The 17,859-nt window shown below is 26.2% G+C and overlaps 1 protein-coding gene and 1 long non-coding RNA gene across 2 annotated transcripts; both read left to right on the forward strand.

Annotated features, from left to right (window-relative positions):
• Positions 1–4,101: 4,101 nt before the first annotated feature.
• On the forward strand, positions 4,102–6,855 carry LOC140180874 (uncharacterized). Its single transcript, XR_011874948.1, has 3 exons — positions 4,102–4,129; positions 4,222–4,271; positions 6,671–6,855. It is a non-coding gene; the product is annotated as an uncharacterized lncRNA (long non-coding RNA).
• A 362-nt stretch (positions 6,856–7,217) lies between these two features.
• LOC112767333 (uncharacterized) lies at positions 7,218–17,562 on the forward strand. The gene is made up of 16 exons (XM_025813198.2): positions 7,218–7,355; positions 8,306–8,488; positions 9,012–9,127; positions 9,205–9,280; positions 9,379–9,497; positions 11,008–11,139; positions 12,032–12,133; positions 12,232–12,357; positions 12,456–12,521; positions 12,622–12,942; positions 13,020–13,163; positions 13,951–14,077; positions 14,196–14,267; positions 14,358–14,444; positions 15,156–15,564; positions 17,261–17,562. Exons 1-15 carry the CDS (start codon positions 7,218–7,220, stop codon positions 15,228–15,230), a joined length of 1,884 nt encoding a protein of 627 aa, XP_025668983.2. The 3' UTR covers positions 15,231–15,564; positions 17,261–17,562.
• Positions 17,563–17,859: the final 297 nt, after the last annotated feature.

The following is a 17,859-nucleotide window of genomic DNA, read 5'->3' on the forward strand; positions in this document are numbered from 1 at the left end:
CAATTTTATTTTTTTTACCATATTACCCTTCATTATTAATAAAAATAATTTAAAATAATATTAAAAAATTAAAACAAACCCCCCAAACTCCCACCCCTCAACCCTCCGCCCTCACTCACTCCCTCCCCCTCCCCCTCCCTCACTCCCTGCCGCCTCCCCCCCCCCCTCACCCCACCCTCCCCCCCCCCCCTTCGCCCTCCCCCTCCCTCCCTCACTCCTGCACCCCCACCCTCAACCCTCCCCTCCGCCCTCCCTCACTCCCTCCCCCTCACCCCCACCCTCAACCCTCACCCTCCGCCCTCCCTCACTCCCTCCCCCTCCCCCCTCAGCCCTCCCCCCTCCCTCACTCCCTGCCGCCTCCCCCCCTCCGCCCACTCCCTCACCCCCACCCCTCCCCCCCTTCGCCCTCCCCCCTCCCTCACTCCCCCCTTCGCCCTCAGCCCACTCCCTCACCCCCCCAACCCCTCTCCCTTCCTGTAACATCCCTCACCCCACTCCCGTAACCCCCTCCCTCAGCAACAACAATAATCAAAACTCAGCAACAATTCAACAAATTTAGCAACAACAATAATCAAAATTCAGCAATAAGCAATAATCAAAACTCAGCAACAATTCACAAAAAATTCAGAAATTCTACAACAAAAATCCAATTTACAGAAAGTGGTGGCGGTGTAGCAGTGCAGGGCAAGCGGTGCAGCAGTGGCGGCGGCAGCGAAGATCGGTGGCGTACGTGAAGACCGGTGGCGGCGGCGAGGAGAGAAGATGGCGGAGGCGGAGGCGGCGAAGCGGCGAGGAACGGCGACGAAGGCGCGGCGGTGACTAGCGCGATGGCGGCAACGAAGGCGCGGCGGTGACTGACGCGATGGCGACGACTGGCGCGATGGCGGCGATCCCCTCCCCCTTTCCCCTTCCCACTCCTCCTCCCCCACACCCCTTCCCCCACCCCACCTCGCGTCCTTTCCCCTTCCCCCCGCCCCCACCCCGCGTCCTTTCCCCTTTCCCCCCTTCGCCGGCGTCGTCCCCCCTCCCCCCTTCCCCTTCCCCTCTTCCTTTTTCCCCACCCCCTCTCTTTCTCGTCCCCCCCTTTCCCCCTTCCCCCAATTCTCTTTCTCCCTCAGCCTTTCTTTTCTTTTTTTTTATTTTATTTTATAATTTTTGAATAAAGAGTAATTTGGTAATAAAAAAATAAAATTGGTAAAAAAGGACGATTTTATAACGTTTTATAACGTTGAGGATGATTTTAATAACAAAAAAAGGTTGGGGACGAATTTGATTTTCGCCCCTTACCTTAAGGACGATTTCAGTACTTAACCCTAAAATTTTAATATAACAATTTAATTATTTGTTAAGTAATGTATAAAATAAAATTTAATTATTTTATATTTTTATGTTGTAATTTAGAATATTGTTTTAATATAATTTTTTAATATTATAAAAATTTTATTGCATGATAATTTATATTTTTTTGTATTTATATGTTTTATATTTATTATTTAAAAAGAAAAAATTATGTTTATTATTTAAAGTATTGTATATATATTAAAAAAATTTATTTATTTATGTATTAGTAACTTTTAGTATAATTTATAATTATTATAGTTTATTAATACTCTTTTTTTATAGTAATTTTTAATTTATATTTAATAAAATATAATAATTTATAAAAATATAACACATCTAATTTATATAAAATTATTATACTTATTTTAGACATACCTGACTCAAATTATCATGTATAAATTATTATTAGATTTTTGTAACTATTAGATATTGTTATGTAGACAATCAATGACTGAGATTTTGTTTCCATATTGAGGCAACTAGAACCCTTCCTAGTTAAGAAACTGCCAAATTAAGAATAAGTAAAAAAGGAAAAACATAGAATTATAAAGCTAGTGGTCCAAATAGATTTATTGACCGCATCAATAATACCATCCGCATAAGTGTTTTTAGTAACCAAATCTAATTATATTAGCATAAACCCAGCAAAAATTAATGCGTACATACAGTAAATACAACTTGATTGAATTTGATTTAAAAATTATTTGGCCAAAACATTTTTGTATTAACCACACTATTTTTAAGGTAGCGTTTGTTTTGAGATACTGAGATAGAAACTGAAAAACTGAAACTTAGTATTATATTTATTGGTTCAAAGATTGGTACTAAAATTTCTGTCTTTGTCTCCTAAAATTTCAGTATTTCAGTACCTCCAAAAAGTGAAGACACAGGGAACTGAAATTTTTAGAAACAGAGACTGAAACATTAATAATATTTTATACCTAAAATACCCTCATTTCAATTCATTAATTCTAATTTTATTTTTTGTACAAATTAAATTAGCTAGAGTTTCATTTTTGTTTTAATTTTTGTCTCCCACTTTACACTAAATAGAATACTGAAATTTTTTTTATCTTTATCTCTCCGTCTCAATCATCAGTCTCTATCTCTCTACTAAACAAACGCTACCTAAACTATTAGAAATCAAACAAAAATTTGTTTTAAGATATAAAATTCATCTCATACTCGGGAGTCAGAATTGCATTGGACAACAGCATCGATCTGTGGGAGAACCCAAAAACAATTATATATAACAACATAGGGTTTAATAATATGTTAAAATAATAGTAAATATATAATTCAATCCTAAAAATTAATTTATGATGCCAACTAATATTATCTCCTATTTATAAAAGTTATCGATGCATTTAGAGAATGTGATCTAAAACTCTAATATACATGGTTCATTTATTCGATTCATGAATCTTTTAATTATTTTATTGATCTTTATACATTTACAAAATTTTTAATTAGTTTCTCACATTTCAAAAATTTATAATAAATTCTATATAAATAAAAATTTTTAGTTAAATTATTTCTAATAATTAAAAAAAAAGACATAAATTTAGAGTATTTATTTTTAGAATATTTCACAATTTAAAAATATTTTGTTTTTAATAAAAACAGTTAACAATGAACTAATGAAAATTGTTTTATTTAATACAAAGACTCCATTACAAAATTTTAAACTGTCATATATAAGAATATAATAAAAAATTTGTTGAAACTATAATAAAAATCGATAAAGTAATTATTAAACATTTTCATTTTTTACCGAGAAAAAAAAAGCTAAAATTATTAAACTTACTTTTCTCTTAAAAAAATCATAAAAACAAACAATATTAGCAATATAGACTATAGAAAGAAGCTTCACTTTTCTCAATTTTTTACACTTACAACGTATAGATTGACTAAGTATTCGATCTATTTCATACCATTTATCAATTTTCTTATGAATTACATAAATTAATTTTGAATCTTTTTTTTATGAACAAGTGTTTTTTTTTTTACTATATATTTAGCATACTGTAGTTCTGTCCAAATCTCTCCCTAGTAGCTTTGATTTGAGATACATTGACTCTTTAACAATTCATCTTATTAATATATTTTTATTAAACAAAGATTAGCAGCTTCTTGTTTCCAATCGGCAAACAATTATGATAAGTTCTCTTAAAATAATATCCTTATTAATTCCTAGATTAGTGAAAAATATTAGATTTGGAAAAAAATATCACAATTTGACTTATTTATTTTTGGAATTTAATATCTTAAAAATAAAATATTTTTTTCATTACTCTGTTAATAAAAAATATTTATTAAAATAATGAGAAATAAGTTAAATAAGTTTATTACTCTCTGTATATATATTCCTATAAAAACAAGGGGCATGAGGAAAGAATGCAAGGCATCAACGCACATTGTAAAATTTGAGCTTGAGCTCCCACCAACATAAGGTTATTTTTCCCACTCCTATTTGTTTAGTTAAGCTCTCATCTTCCTAATTGTAGTTTAGGAGACTAATTTGTTACTATGATAAAATCTTACTATTTGACACCTTGAAATCCTTTTGGTTTCATTGAGGAAGGAAATTCATATATGAGATAAGCAATAATTACCCTTCCTTTGAGGTTTCAATTTTATTTGAGATAAACAATTTTTTTTTTTACTATTATTTGGAAGAAATAAAGCTGCCCATGTATCAATTTTTGTTGTCATAATTAACCTTCTTTTTTTAATTTCTGTATCAGGGGATCGGATACAATGGACGAAGAAAATAGCACAAATCTAGGTCCGTTATTTTTTCTCAATTTTGATTGACAATATATATCAATAAATTTAATCATCGTTGGAGCAACCCATTTAATTATCGTTGGTTTACAGGTTTAGATTCAGCGAATTCGATTTTTGACGAAGAAATGGTTAATTTAGAGGTAATTATACTCAACTGAGATTGTTAAATAAATCATAAAATTGAGCATTGTTTTCTGAGCTGCCAATTAGGAGCATATACTTGAATTATATAAACCCAAATTAAAAAAAAAAAAACTTTGTTCAATTTAATTTATATAACTCATTTGTTGGTGGGTGCGATTGTGATTTGTGTGTTGTTTTGGTGTTGTTCTTGACACGAATAAAATTTTCTTTCCATACACAGTTTATAGTGTTGAGATCCCTTGTCAAGCCATTCAGATTTTGACATTTTGTCCAGATCTCTTGTCCTCTTGCACTACTACGTACTGATATATATACCCCTTTTTTAAATAAAAAATTAAAAAATTATATGTAAACAACAAAAATTAATTATCAAATTCATATTTATTTATATATATATATATATATATATTAATTTATTTTTATATATATTTACTATAACATATATTCAATATAAATAATTGATAGTTAATTTTTTATACATGTGTATAATACGATTATTTTAAATAATTTAAAATTATGGAAGATAGTACGCTTACATTTTTAGAGCAGAGTATTTAGAACTACTGTATTATTCACCTTAAGGACAAATGTAATTTATAGAATGAACGAAATATCTAGCCAGTTGACCAGTTCCAAATTTGTAGAATGGATAAAATATCTAATTATCTTTATGTGAAGTTAATAATTAAAAATTGATACATAAAAATTTAATAAATTTGTTAAATTAATTAATAATTTTTAAATATTAATTTCACATCAAGATAATTGTATATGGATTTTTACTATATTTTAAATATACATCAGAAGTAATTTAATTAGGACTAATGTAAAACTTTTTATTATTTGGATATATATTCTTCACGAAAATAACATATATATTTTAAGAACACTTAGTAAGATATTTAATATAATAAGAATTTTATTAATAAATATTTTAATAGTCTTAGTTAAAATGCAAAAAAAATAAATAATTAAATATTTTTATATATTAAATATATTTATGAAAAATATTTAAATTTTTTTACTAATAATAACCTTAGAAAAGGCCATAAAAACACTTGTTAGTAAAAACTTTACTAATAGTAACGAGTACTCCTAAAAAGGAATGTACTCTCTCTAGTAGCAAAATCCAATATATATATACACAATTACGAGAACTAATAAAAAGTAAAGTCAAAATTTTAAATTCAGGAATCCAATCCTCTTAATTATATACTACTTATTCATGAGCTTGTTTTGGTGCTATATTTAGGATATTTTCTTATTTTCCAGAAAGTTTGTCCTTTGGAAATTTAAAGCGTAATGGATTGTAATATTTTTAAAAACGTCTTCTATATATTTAATATTAAAATAAATTCATATATTAATCCCTATGAAAAATTTTTTTTGTGTATTTGTTAAAAATGAAATATTAAACTTTTCTGGAATTAAGTTTTATTATAAGAAAATACTCTAATTATCTTTTTAAAATATCCTAATAACTATTTTTTGGAAATGACGTTCTATTTATTAAATAAGATAAAACTTATTTTTTAAGATATCTATTTTTTAATTTGTTTGATATTTAAAATATTTTAAAATTCTGTACGTAATTCACACTTAATCAGAGAGAGAGAGTGAAAAAAAAACAAAATGAAGAAAAACTGCAAAAGAAGCAGCTTTTATTCGCGTATACAAACAAATTTTCTTTAAATATTTTATACATAATGTGAGGAAGGTCTGATTGGAAATTAGCAAGATATCATAAATTGTGTATGTTTTTTAGGAGGAGATATGTCAAAGTCAACGTATACTTTTCATTTTACTCTCATGTAATTATTAAGTCATTCTGTCGTTTTCATCCATATTTTTCCTTGAAAAGTTGATGATATATAACGAAATAGTTGTCGTAATCCTCTTCAGTAGAATTTTTTTAAAATTCTGTACGTAATTCACACTTAATCAGAGAGAGTGAAAAAAAACAAAATGAAGAAAAACTGCAAAAGAAGCAGCTTTTATCCGCGTATACAAACAAATTTTCTTTAAATATTTTATACATACTGTGAGGAAGGTCTGATTGGAAATTAGCAAGATATCATAAATTGTGTATGTTTTTTAGGAGGAGATATGTTAAAGTCAACGTATACTTTTCATTTTACTCTCATGTAATTATTAAGTCATTCTGTCGTTTTCATCCATGTTTTTCCTTGAAAAGTTGATGATATATAATTGATAAGGATTCTCCTAGGCATTAATGAAAATAAATACAATTGGCATTTTCTTTAAAGTAGTTATTTTTAGTTAATATTTAAAAAATATAGCCATTTTTTTAATTTAATTTTTTATTATCATATATGACTTATAGTTTATATTTTTTATTTTTATTTGTTACCCGAGTGATGTAATGAAAATGCAGGACCTGGATTTGGATATTGAGTTAGGCAGCTTGAGTTTGAATGATGAGAATGAATGGGATGCTGCAAACATCTTAGACAACATAGGAACACCATTATTCAACAGCCTCATGCACCCTACTCTCCATCAATCGGATTTAACAATTGTAATTTCATTTTCTCTTCTTATTTTATTGTTTGTGTGTGTTTTTTTTATTATTGTTGAATGTATAATAATAAGGACAATTACTTAAGAAAATATTGATCTTAATATTACCTAAATATTCTAATTATGAATAGGTTATATTTATATCTTTTTATGAATTTATTTAATATGTCGGACTCAAGAAGAGACCGAAACAAATTAAAAAAATGTTCTATCACAAACTTATTTATTGCAGACTATAACTTATTATTTAATACTTCAATGAAGTAGTGTGTGACAAATATATTTTTAATTTATTTCTGTTTTTATCAAATTATAAATATTTTTCTTAATTCATTTCTATATTATGATATTTTACACAGATAATGTATAAAAATTAAATTGTAGCTTTTTAATATTTTATCATGATATTATTATCTCCACACATTTTCTTCCTTTTGAAACATGCATACGTTTTGATTCAGGAGAAACAACAGCAACAGGATTTGAGGTCCTCAATCTCCGGAAATCCTGAAACCCATGAAAATGAGGCCATAGCAATAGTAAGTGTGCGTTTGAATGTGCGTTTCTCAAATTAAAATTTGAATAAATGTAATTTTATAAAATTAATTTTAGGTAGAAGTGAGTTTGTATTAAAATAATTTATATTAAAAAATTTTATATTAAAATTGATTTTAATAAAATAAATATTATTTAAATAATATTAGATAAAATTACTTTTAAATAGATAATTATTAAAAAATATGACATTAAGTTATATTATTATTTTTCTAAGTATATTTAATTTTTTTAGTGTATTTTTATATAGTATTTTTTTAATACTATATTAGTACTACGTACTCTTTTTTAGTACGTTTATAATTTATAATTTATTATTATTATTGTTGTTGTTAATTAATTTTTTAAATTTATTCTATCTAATAAAATCAATAAAGCGTATTATAAAATAATAATAATAATAATAAATATAATATACAAAAATTGCAATTATAAAAATATATAATGTTAAATAAAAAAAACCAATAAATAATAGAAAAAAATACTCATGGCTCGTAAAAAAAACAATAATTCTATAAATAAAATCATAAGAACTCCATTAATGATGGAACGTCAAATACAAGAGCTACAACTTTTTCTTTCTGTAAATATAGATTTTAGTACAAAATCAGTTTATAAAAAACAAAAATAGCCAAACAAAAAATTAAAAGCGTTTAAAAAACTTAAACATGTTTATCTCAAAAAGTTTCCTGAGGCATGCATTAAACGCATTTTAGAAAATGAAAAGTGTTACTCAATTTGCTTAACCTCTATGTTATGCATACGTATGCTCCTCCTTTTTCCACAAAGTAATTAATAAAGTTTTCGTAATTCATTATGATAACGTAAGCATTAATACAGATAATGCACAATGCATAGCGCACACTACCCGCAAAAATACAAAGACTAGACCGTAAATGTAGGAGTAATAATTATTATTGCATTTAATCTTTAGGGTCACAATTTGAAGGGATCATCATCAATTATAGTTGCAACACGAAATAAGAATCAAAATACTACTGAACCTGCTTCTATTGAACAACAAAGTGTGACTGCCACTCTTGGTCATGATCCCAGTCCTCTTTTCCAGTCTTCATCAAATTCCTCGTCTCCACCACTCCATCCTTCGTTGCCCAAGGTAAGTTATTTTTTTTTTTCAATTAAACAAAAAATAGTATAAATAATAACACAACAGGCTAATACATACATAGTTAATAATACTACTCTTTAATTTCTAATTTTAAAAATAATGCTTTCTATTTTATTTTTAATTTTATCTATCAGCATTTTTTAAATGCAGTTTCAAATTAATTCCATGGTTGTTTCATAGTATATATAACTATTAAATGTATATGTCATAATAATAATAATAATAATAATAATAATAATAATAATAATAATAATAATAATAATAATAATATAAAGATATTTGTTTTTGTGGTTAAAATTTAGAGTGTAATTTGCCAAAAAAAATATTAAATAGTCAATGTTTGATTTAGAAGATGCAAAAGCTAATAAATTTTGAGTACTTAATATTTATTTTAAAAAGTAAATTCGATATTAAAATAAAAATTACCAGAGAATTTGTTTAATATATTTGACTTAAAAAGGTCAAAGTACATTTGAATATTTTTCTTTCTTCTTTGATAATTGATCATCAGGTGGGAATTATTTTAGAAAGAGAAGGATCGTTAACTCATCAAGACCAAGAATACATTAGTAGAATGAGTTGGTTTAATCAATTTCCTCATCACATGCAACATGAGAATTCACATAGGTAGGTTATTGATTATTATTAATGGTTTAATGGCAGGTTTTAGATTATACATGCATTAAATTTTCTCTATTGTGTAGGAATGAAGGTGGAGACATGGATTACCAGCACAGCAATTCCCCATTGGTGCCAAATACAATGTCAAACTACAATTTAGTTAGTGGAAACAAATGACCTTTTATCCTCTTAATTATTAAAAAATAAATAAATAAAAGAATAGATGCATTCAATATTTGAAGTATTTGTTACAGCAGGTGGAGGTTAGGGCAGGAAATGGAACAACATATCATTCAAGTGGACAATTTATTAGAAACCAAAGATCTGTGTTCCAAAACAATATCATGGACACTCATACAGCCTTTAATTCTGGAAGGTATATATGTTACTCTTGTTTGCTCATATATTTTGATGATGTTTTATTTTTATTCTAAAAACTTTTATTTTATCTTATTTTAATCTTGTAATTAAAATTAACATTAAAAAAAATTATTTTTTATTATAATTTTTTAGATAGCAATAAAAAATCATGATTATAATATGAGAAAATACCACTTTTCTCTCCTAAGATACTAAAATGACATTTTCCTCCCCTCTATTTATAAAATGTATATTCTCATCCCTTATAACTTTTAAAAAATCTCCTCTTTAATCAATTTTAAATTTTTTGTGTTAATTAATGTTAACTTTATCTATTTTTTAAGAAAAAATAAATTATTTTTTATAAAAATATCCTTTAGCAAAAATTTTATTTTTTATCATTAAATTTTGCTTACCAAAATACTCTTTAATAAATTATTTTTTATTAATTAAATTGTATTTTTACTAAAATATTTTTAAAAAATTTAATAATTAAATTTATTTTTTCTAAGATACCCTTCAATAATTTTTAATTATTAAATTATGATTTTACCAAAATTTTCATCAATAATTTTTTTATATTTTACTATTAATTTTTCAATATCAATATATATTATTTTAACATTAAATAAAAATCTTAATAAGATTATTCAATATAAATATATATTAATTATTATACATATTAACAATAGTAATATTTTTTTATTTAATGTTAAAATAATATATATTGATATCGAAAAATTAATAATAAATATAAAATAATTGTTAACGAAAATTTTGGTAAAATCATAATTTAATAATTAAAAAATTATTGAAGGATATCTTAAAAAATAATTTATTAAAGAATATTTTGCTAAGAAAAATGTAATGACAAAAAAATAAATTTTTTGCTAAAGGATAATTTTTGTAAAAAATAATTTATTTTTTCTTGAAAAATGGATAAAGTTAACATTAGTTAACACAAAAAAATTTAAAATGGATTAAAGATGAAATTTTTTGAAAGTTATAAGGAAGGGGAATATAAATTTTATAAATAGAGGAGAGGGGGTGTTATTTTAGCATCTCACAGAAGAGGAAAGTGGTATTTTCTCTTATAATATTGATTCTAATTATTTGAGAATGAAAATAACACAAAAATAAAAAATTTGAAAGAATAATAATAATAAAGAAAAATAATAATTTTAAAATGAAATATTTTACTTTTAACAAATAAATATATAAAAAATAAATTTTTTGAAACAAAAATAAACATTTTAAAATTAAAGACAATACTAAGAGTTAATCAAAATATTAAGATTAAATTAATAATTTACTTAAAATAAGATACATCATTTTCACTTATTTATAAATGCTATTCTCATAAGGATGGCTAATTGGAGACTCCTTTAATTGTGAAATTTAAAATGGTATATAATGTATGTATGTAGGGCTGATGAACACAATCATTTCTGGATTACAAATATGTATGATTCACAATACAGCAGTTACAATTACATGCATCATGATTCCTACTCTTCTTCTTTCAGTGTTTCACTGCCTCAAGACGGTTTTGCCCCTCTTCCTACTCCTGCCCCCGAAGGAATGTATTATAATAAGATTTATGATTTAAACTCTCAAAATTCGTTGCGCCTTACTCCTGACTACCCATTCTATCCTAGGTATCTACTTTTTTTTTTTTTCAGGAATTATATTTTCTTCATCTTTTATAATATACAACTTTTTTTATATCTTTATCAATCACTCTTAATACTAAAATTTAAAAATAGAATATATATATATATATACATGTATATATAAATGCATACAAAAATGACATAAATAATATTATTTTATTTTATTGACAATTTTTTTGAATAAATTTTAAAAATAATAAAAGTAAGTCTCTGAAAATTTTTGTAATAGATTTATTGGTCTTTGAAAAATGTCAAATATGTTGGCACAAATAGTTTATGATAAACTTATAGGTAATTGAAAAGAAAAAACAAAATAAATCTTTCGAAAGATGTGATAATCTACTTATTTAATGTTTTTTTAAGACTTAAAAAAATTTTAATAAAGTATTTTTGGAGTATTATTTTTTATATTTTAAAAAAGTAAACTGATTTAGAATAAAAAATTGTATTATAATTAAAAGATAAAATAAAACCGATATTACCTTAAAAATACAGGATCATCTTAATGGAAAATCAATAAAATTTAATCATTTATATAACTATCTTAATAAAATTATTAAAAATAGGATTTAGTTAATATGTATTTTAAGATACATGATAAAGTTATGAATTAAGAAATTTTTTATAGAAAAACCTGCAAAACTTAAATTCTAATGCATTAACAAATTTTACTTTTAGTTAATTTTAAATTACTATTTAAATATATAATTTTACAAATATTAATATATTATTTTATAAGACCCAAAATAAAATTAATTTTAAAATTAATATTAGAGATGTTGTTATTAATGCATCTCAAAGATGATCAGTACCTACTTATGATATTCTAATTTTTTTTTTTATATTATTAACTCTTAGTTAGCAACCTTTTATTTAGGGGGCAAGCGAAACCACACCCTTCTCTTATTCAAGTGCCACCAACAAATCATGCTTATAATAGACCTATACCGTCCAACTCTACTGCACTTCCTTATTATAGGTACTCCATCACTCTCTTCATTGTTCCTTTAGTTTCATCATGCTTAATTGCTTACCATTCACACTGAATTTATGTTGTGTATATCTCTCTATATATAGGTCTCCTCCAATGTACTCAACTTATCATTCACACCATCCACAACCTGCACCATATCCTCATCCATATGCAACCACCACATACCATAATAATTCCTTTGGCTTGGGATCTTCAGTGCAGCCTTCTATGTATAAAATATTATTATTACTTTAAAATTTTTATTTTAATATATATGTCCCTATTTTATTGATACATATAGACTATGGTTTATGTCACAATTGTATAGTAGGTGCCCTCCACCCTATGGTAATATTTATAATCCCCAAACGATGATCTTGCAGCAATTCTCAAGGTAATTAAGCATATGCGGATAGAGATCTTGTCTCTTAATTAAATCAATTTCTTCAAGATTATAAATAACCATTAACTAATAACTTTTGGGGTGAATGAAGGTCCCAAGATGTGGCATCATCAAATCATCAGATGAATGGATACAACAAATACAATGGATTGTTGATGAATACTAATACTCCTCCTCCTCCTCCTGAACGGCAGAGTTACAATACAATGATGTTGCCGCAGGAAGCACTTCCTAGCAGTACAGCAGCTATGTCATGGAGCCAGCAGCACAATATAATAAACGATTCGCAGTCGCAGTCACAAGCATTGATGAGGTCAATGAGCGCTGAGCTTTTCTCAGGCAACACTCAAGGATCTAGTTCACAAGATTCTAACTCCAGGGGAGATTCTGATGACTTTGCACGCCTCCTAAGGTAATCTCACATATTCACTAGCTAATACTCTTTATTAATGGATATTATTCACTAAACTGGGTTAATTCTACGTACAGATTGATTAGGCCTGAAAGTGCATTGGGGAATCATCAGGAGCAACGAGTGACGACCCCGGTTTCAATAATAAATAATGTAAATAATCAAGTCCTCACAAGGCAGCAGCGTGGCAAAGGAAAGCTTCCTCAATCTTCCACAACTAGGTAGGTACCTAAGAATGTTTTTATTTTTATTAAGAACATTTTAGATTTATATTAAAATCAGTTACTAATATAAATTATATGTTAAAATATAAAATAAATATTAAAAATAATTAAATAACACATGTCTTTATATATAAATACGTGATAACTAATTTTAGTGTACATATAATATTTTGAGTAAAGTATCGTTTTTGTTCCCAATGTTTGAGGTAAATTTTATTTGTGTTCCTAACGTTTAAATCGTTCTATTTGTATCTCTAACGTTTGTAAAAGTGATTCAATGTTATCCTGCCGTCAATTACACATCATGAGCGCTTTAATTTGAGTTTTAAAAATCTTTTCTTGAAGTTAGAATACAAATGTATGATCTACTCCGAAAAATAGCTCATCAAATGTTGAAACTAATTCCTACAACATTTACATAATTCACTTTTCTAGGGACATAATTAAATCTAAACACAAATAGTTGATATAATATTAAAATCGACTACATCCAAGTGAGACCTAATTGAAAATGAATACATTCAAGTGAGAATAATTGAAAAATATAATCTGATTTGTTAGTATAATTGATAGTAGGATAACATTGAATCACTTTTATAAACGTTAAAGATACAAATAAGACGATTTAAACATTAGGGACACAAATAAGACTTACCCCAAACGTTGGAGACAAAAACGATACTTTACTCTAATATTTTTGTAAATCTTATTACAGAAAATACAATATATATTAATGGCAAATTATGCATGCATGCATGATTGTGTGTTTTATTCTAATTTATAGGGAACCTTCGGCGGCAATTCGCAGAATACTGGACATGTCTTCTACACGAACAGTTATTCGAAATCCTCTGCCCAATCAAACTCCTCTGGCCATTCAAACTTCGAACTACCCAGCATATGAATCAAGGGTAAGGAAAGTGATGCCATGAATAATACTTGCACAAATTTTGCATAGACTCCTGAAAACTTAAATTGATAAGAAATGATAGATAAATGATTATATTTCTAATACTCAAATATGCGCAGGGTGGATGGATTCCAGATCTTAAAAAGCAAGTGATGAGCAATAGCAGTACTAATTCAGTACTGATCAGATTGGTAAGCAAGCCTGATGATTGAATTCGTTACGTTCGTTGTGATAATTTAATTTCTTGATACTTTAAATAATGGACGGGTCGGATGTGTTAGGAGAAAGAAAAGCGGCGTCGTGGTCGTCCCCGCAAAATCCAACCGCAGCTGCAACCACACTCAGCATCCTCTTCCAACCTCGGAAAGGTACGGTTCCTAACTACAGTTAGAGACAAGTGTTTATATATCCAATAAAATACTATCATCAATTATTATTATTATTATTATTATTATTAGGATGTTTCTATGAAGATGCCTAAAATGTCTTTTTGAATTTCTTAACAAATTAAAATAAAATTGATTTTTTTATAATAATAACAATAAACCCAATTGTTATTGGATCCGGTCAAACCAATCAATTTACATAACCCACCGAATCATAGGCTTTTTTTTTGTTTTTTTAAACAAAAATTAAGGATATATTTATCTTTTTATCAAAAAATTTAAACACGATTCGATTTAGATTGTATAAATCGATCAGATAAAATCGAGTCTAATAATTATAATGCGGACAATTAAGTCTATTATTGTTGCTATAATAAACCGATTTTGTTCTAGTTTATTAAAAAATAAATTATTAACCGATTTAATAAAGATGTCCAATAATATCATGATACATGTAAATGTCTTTAAAAAAAGACATTTTTAGTGTCTTTATCAAAATGTTAGGTAAAAATTCAATTACAATTCCCCGTTATCAATTTCACTTAAAGTTAATGATAACTGCACTTAAATTTTTACCTTCTTATTATTATTATTATTTTCACTGCGTGTTGATAACACTTAGTAATCGTACAACTACATGCTCTGTCCTCTTTTATAGATTCAATTTTTTCTCTCACGTATATGATTTTGCAGAGAGGACGACCAAGTAGATCCCCAGAAGTAGATCAGCCTCCTTACAAACAACCTTCCTCTCATTCCACCTGCTAAGTCTTTGCCAACATTTAATTAATTTTTTATATAATAATTAACAAAAATATTATGTATACACTAAAATTAACTCGACATGGATATAACAGTAATTGTTCATAGCTCATCAAAACAATACCTCACTTCTTAGCTGCTTTAATTAATTTTTCTTTTTTTACATACATCTTACTCTCACAATAGTAACTTGATTGGGTGCACAGAAAAAAATTGAAATTAAACCTTGATGGTTTTGAATTTTTCAGGGAACTTTTAAACGCCGTCTATGACCTAGCAATTGAGAATGAAGATTCTCCCGTCGACCCCTTTCTTCGATTATTCAATGCATGACACCCTGGTAATCTCAATTTCCACACCATCATCCTTCCTTCTTTTCTTACTCATTTTTTATTTTTAATTTTTAAAACTGCTACTTGGAGCTTAGACAGAATTTGGGGGGGGTGGGTGGTAGGGGATTTTAACAAAAGTTATATAATAGTATTTATATTAAATAAAATTTATTAATATAAAAATTTTTAAAGTATGACAATAGTATATTAATAAATAAATAATTTTATAAATAAAAATTATACTTTTTAAATCTTAGGTGACTTGGTTTTAATAATTGAAATATAAACATAACTTTTTAATATTTTTTATTAATATAAATAACTAAAATAAAAAAACATTTAAATGTTTTTATCTAAAAAAATCCAATTAAAAAATTCATATTTCATAAATAATAAAATAATATTAAATTAAGTGAATAAAAAATAAAGCTTTAGTGATAGTAACTGAAAATTAGAAAAGAGGACAAAAAAAAGTATTCATGAAAACAAAAATTTTTGCGAATTTATCGTTTATTTAATTGATTTTTTTAGTTATTCAAAATTTAAATGAATATCAATTCGAATACAAGTATTCAAATTATTGGATTAAATGACTAAAAGAATCAATCAATTGAACAAATAATATCCTATGCAAGAAAACTACTAATGTCTATATAAAAGTTTGAGAGTCATTTAAAATATTTTTTAAAAATATTTTTATAAATAATTAAAATTCAATACATATAATCAATTAAATCGTATTACTTTTGTCAAAATTAAATCAGACAAATTAATTTAGTTGAAAAATTGGTAAATTAAACGTTGAACCGGTCTAAATTAATATTCTTTTTTATAGAAAATGATTACAATAATCTTATTATAGAAAATAACTAAAATATTATTATTATTATTATTATTATTATTATTATTATTATTGTTATTATTATTAGATATATATATATATATATTTTTTTTTAATTTTAAAAATTGTAAATCCTAATACAAAGAGAAGAGAAACCTTAGAATTTAGAGTTTTCAAAATTTTTAATAATAATAATAATAATAATAATAATAATTTAATTATTTTTTATAATAGAAATATTATAGTCATTTTTTATAAAAAAAATATTAATTTAGACCGACTTAAGATATAGTTCACCAATTTTTTTAGCTAAATCAATTTATCTGATCTAATTTTGACAAAAATAATACAATTTAATTAATTATATATATTGAATTTTAATTACTAAAAAAATCTTAAAATAACGTTTTAAACGTCTTATTTGACTGGCTCCCTAAAAGTTTTGGAGCATGATCCAAATACTATAACAAAACTTCACAAAGTCAGTTATATAATATCGTAGTAACGGTATCATGTTATTACATGATATTCTATTAATTAGTTACACTACTAATTGATTAATAATGATATGTCAATTTAGAAAAAGTTAAAAAAAATATTAAAAAATTATTAAAATTTATTATTTTTTGTCATTATTTAATCATCAATTTAATTTTTTTATTCTAATTTTTTCAATCTAATAATTTAACAACATATTTTATCTTATATTTTTTAATATTAATAATTAAAAATAATAAATTTTAATTATTCTCTAATATTTTTTGAAGTTAAATTACAAGCTGGCTCAATATAAGCTTATAAGAAGAAACTTGGGAGATTTATTTTAGTAAGAGACTAACAATGTGTTATTATCCTTCATGCAGCGAATCATTAAATAGTAGTTAATGAGACTTGCTTTCTACAGCAAAGTCTTTGAGCGCATGCAATCATGAGCATTTGAATGATCTCAAAGATTGGAAACAATTCCAAGAACATTGATGGTACCAATGGAATTGGAACCTAGAAAAATCCTTTATGAGCAAACAATATTACTGCTGAACATTCTTTCTTTAGTTAAAGGTGAACAGTATATATACTGCTTGCACCTTACAGTAGTTATGCTTGAAAAGGACACAAATTTGGTTTATATTTTTGGGAAACTATTTAAATGTTCAGTTAAATCTTAGTTAGCTCTAAAGAATCATTGATATTTTAACATAGTTTGCCATATGACACAAATTAATTTGTGTATGGCTGCAAATTTGGTGAAATACAATGATATAATGATAAATGGGTAAAAACCACTCTATGCGATTTCTTTTATGGTAAAAAATAGTGCACTTTAACAAGTTGCACTTTGCATTTTTTTTTAAATGCGATTTCTTTTTTCAAAAATAAAAAATTTTAAAAAATCAAACACACCTTGTAATTTTCATATTTTTGAAAAATAAAATCACTCTAATTTTTTTAAATGATTCCCATA

Source organism: Arachis hypogaea, chromosome 17 (assembly GCF_003086295.3).
Source record: "Arachis hypogaea cultivar Tifrunner chromosome 17, arahy.Tifrunner.gnm2.J5K5, whole genome shotgun sequence".
Taxonomy (NCBI): domain Eukaryota; kingdom Viridiplantae; phylum Streptophyta; class Magnoliopsida; order Fabales; family Fabaceae; genus Arachis; species Arachis hypogaea.

What these genes read in the sequence shown, in the direction of transcription:
- LOC112767333 (XM_025813198.2), top strand. Translation starts at nt 7,218, where the DNA reads ATGATATTATTATCTCCACACATTTTCTTCCTTTTGAAACATGCATAC. An exon ending in TCCATCCTTCGTTGCCCAAG is followed by an intron (nt 8,489 to 9,011) that starts GTAAGTTATTTT and finishes ATTGATCATCAG; the next exon opens with GTGGGAATTATTTTAGAAAG. An exon ending in ACAGCCTTTAATTCTGGAAG is followed by an intron (nt 9,498 to 11,007) that starts GTATATATGTTA and finishes TTCTTCTTTCAG; the next exon opens with TGTTTCACTGCCTCAAGACG.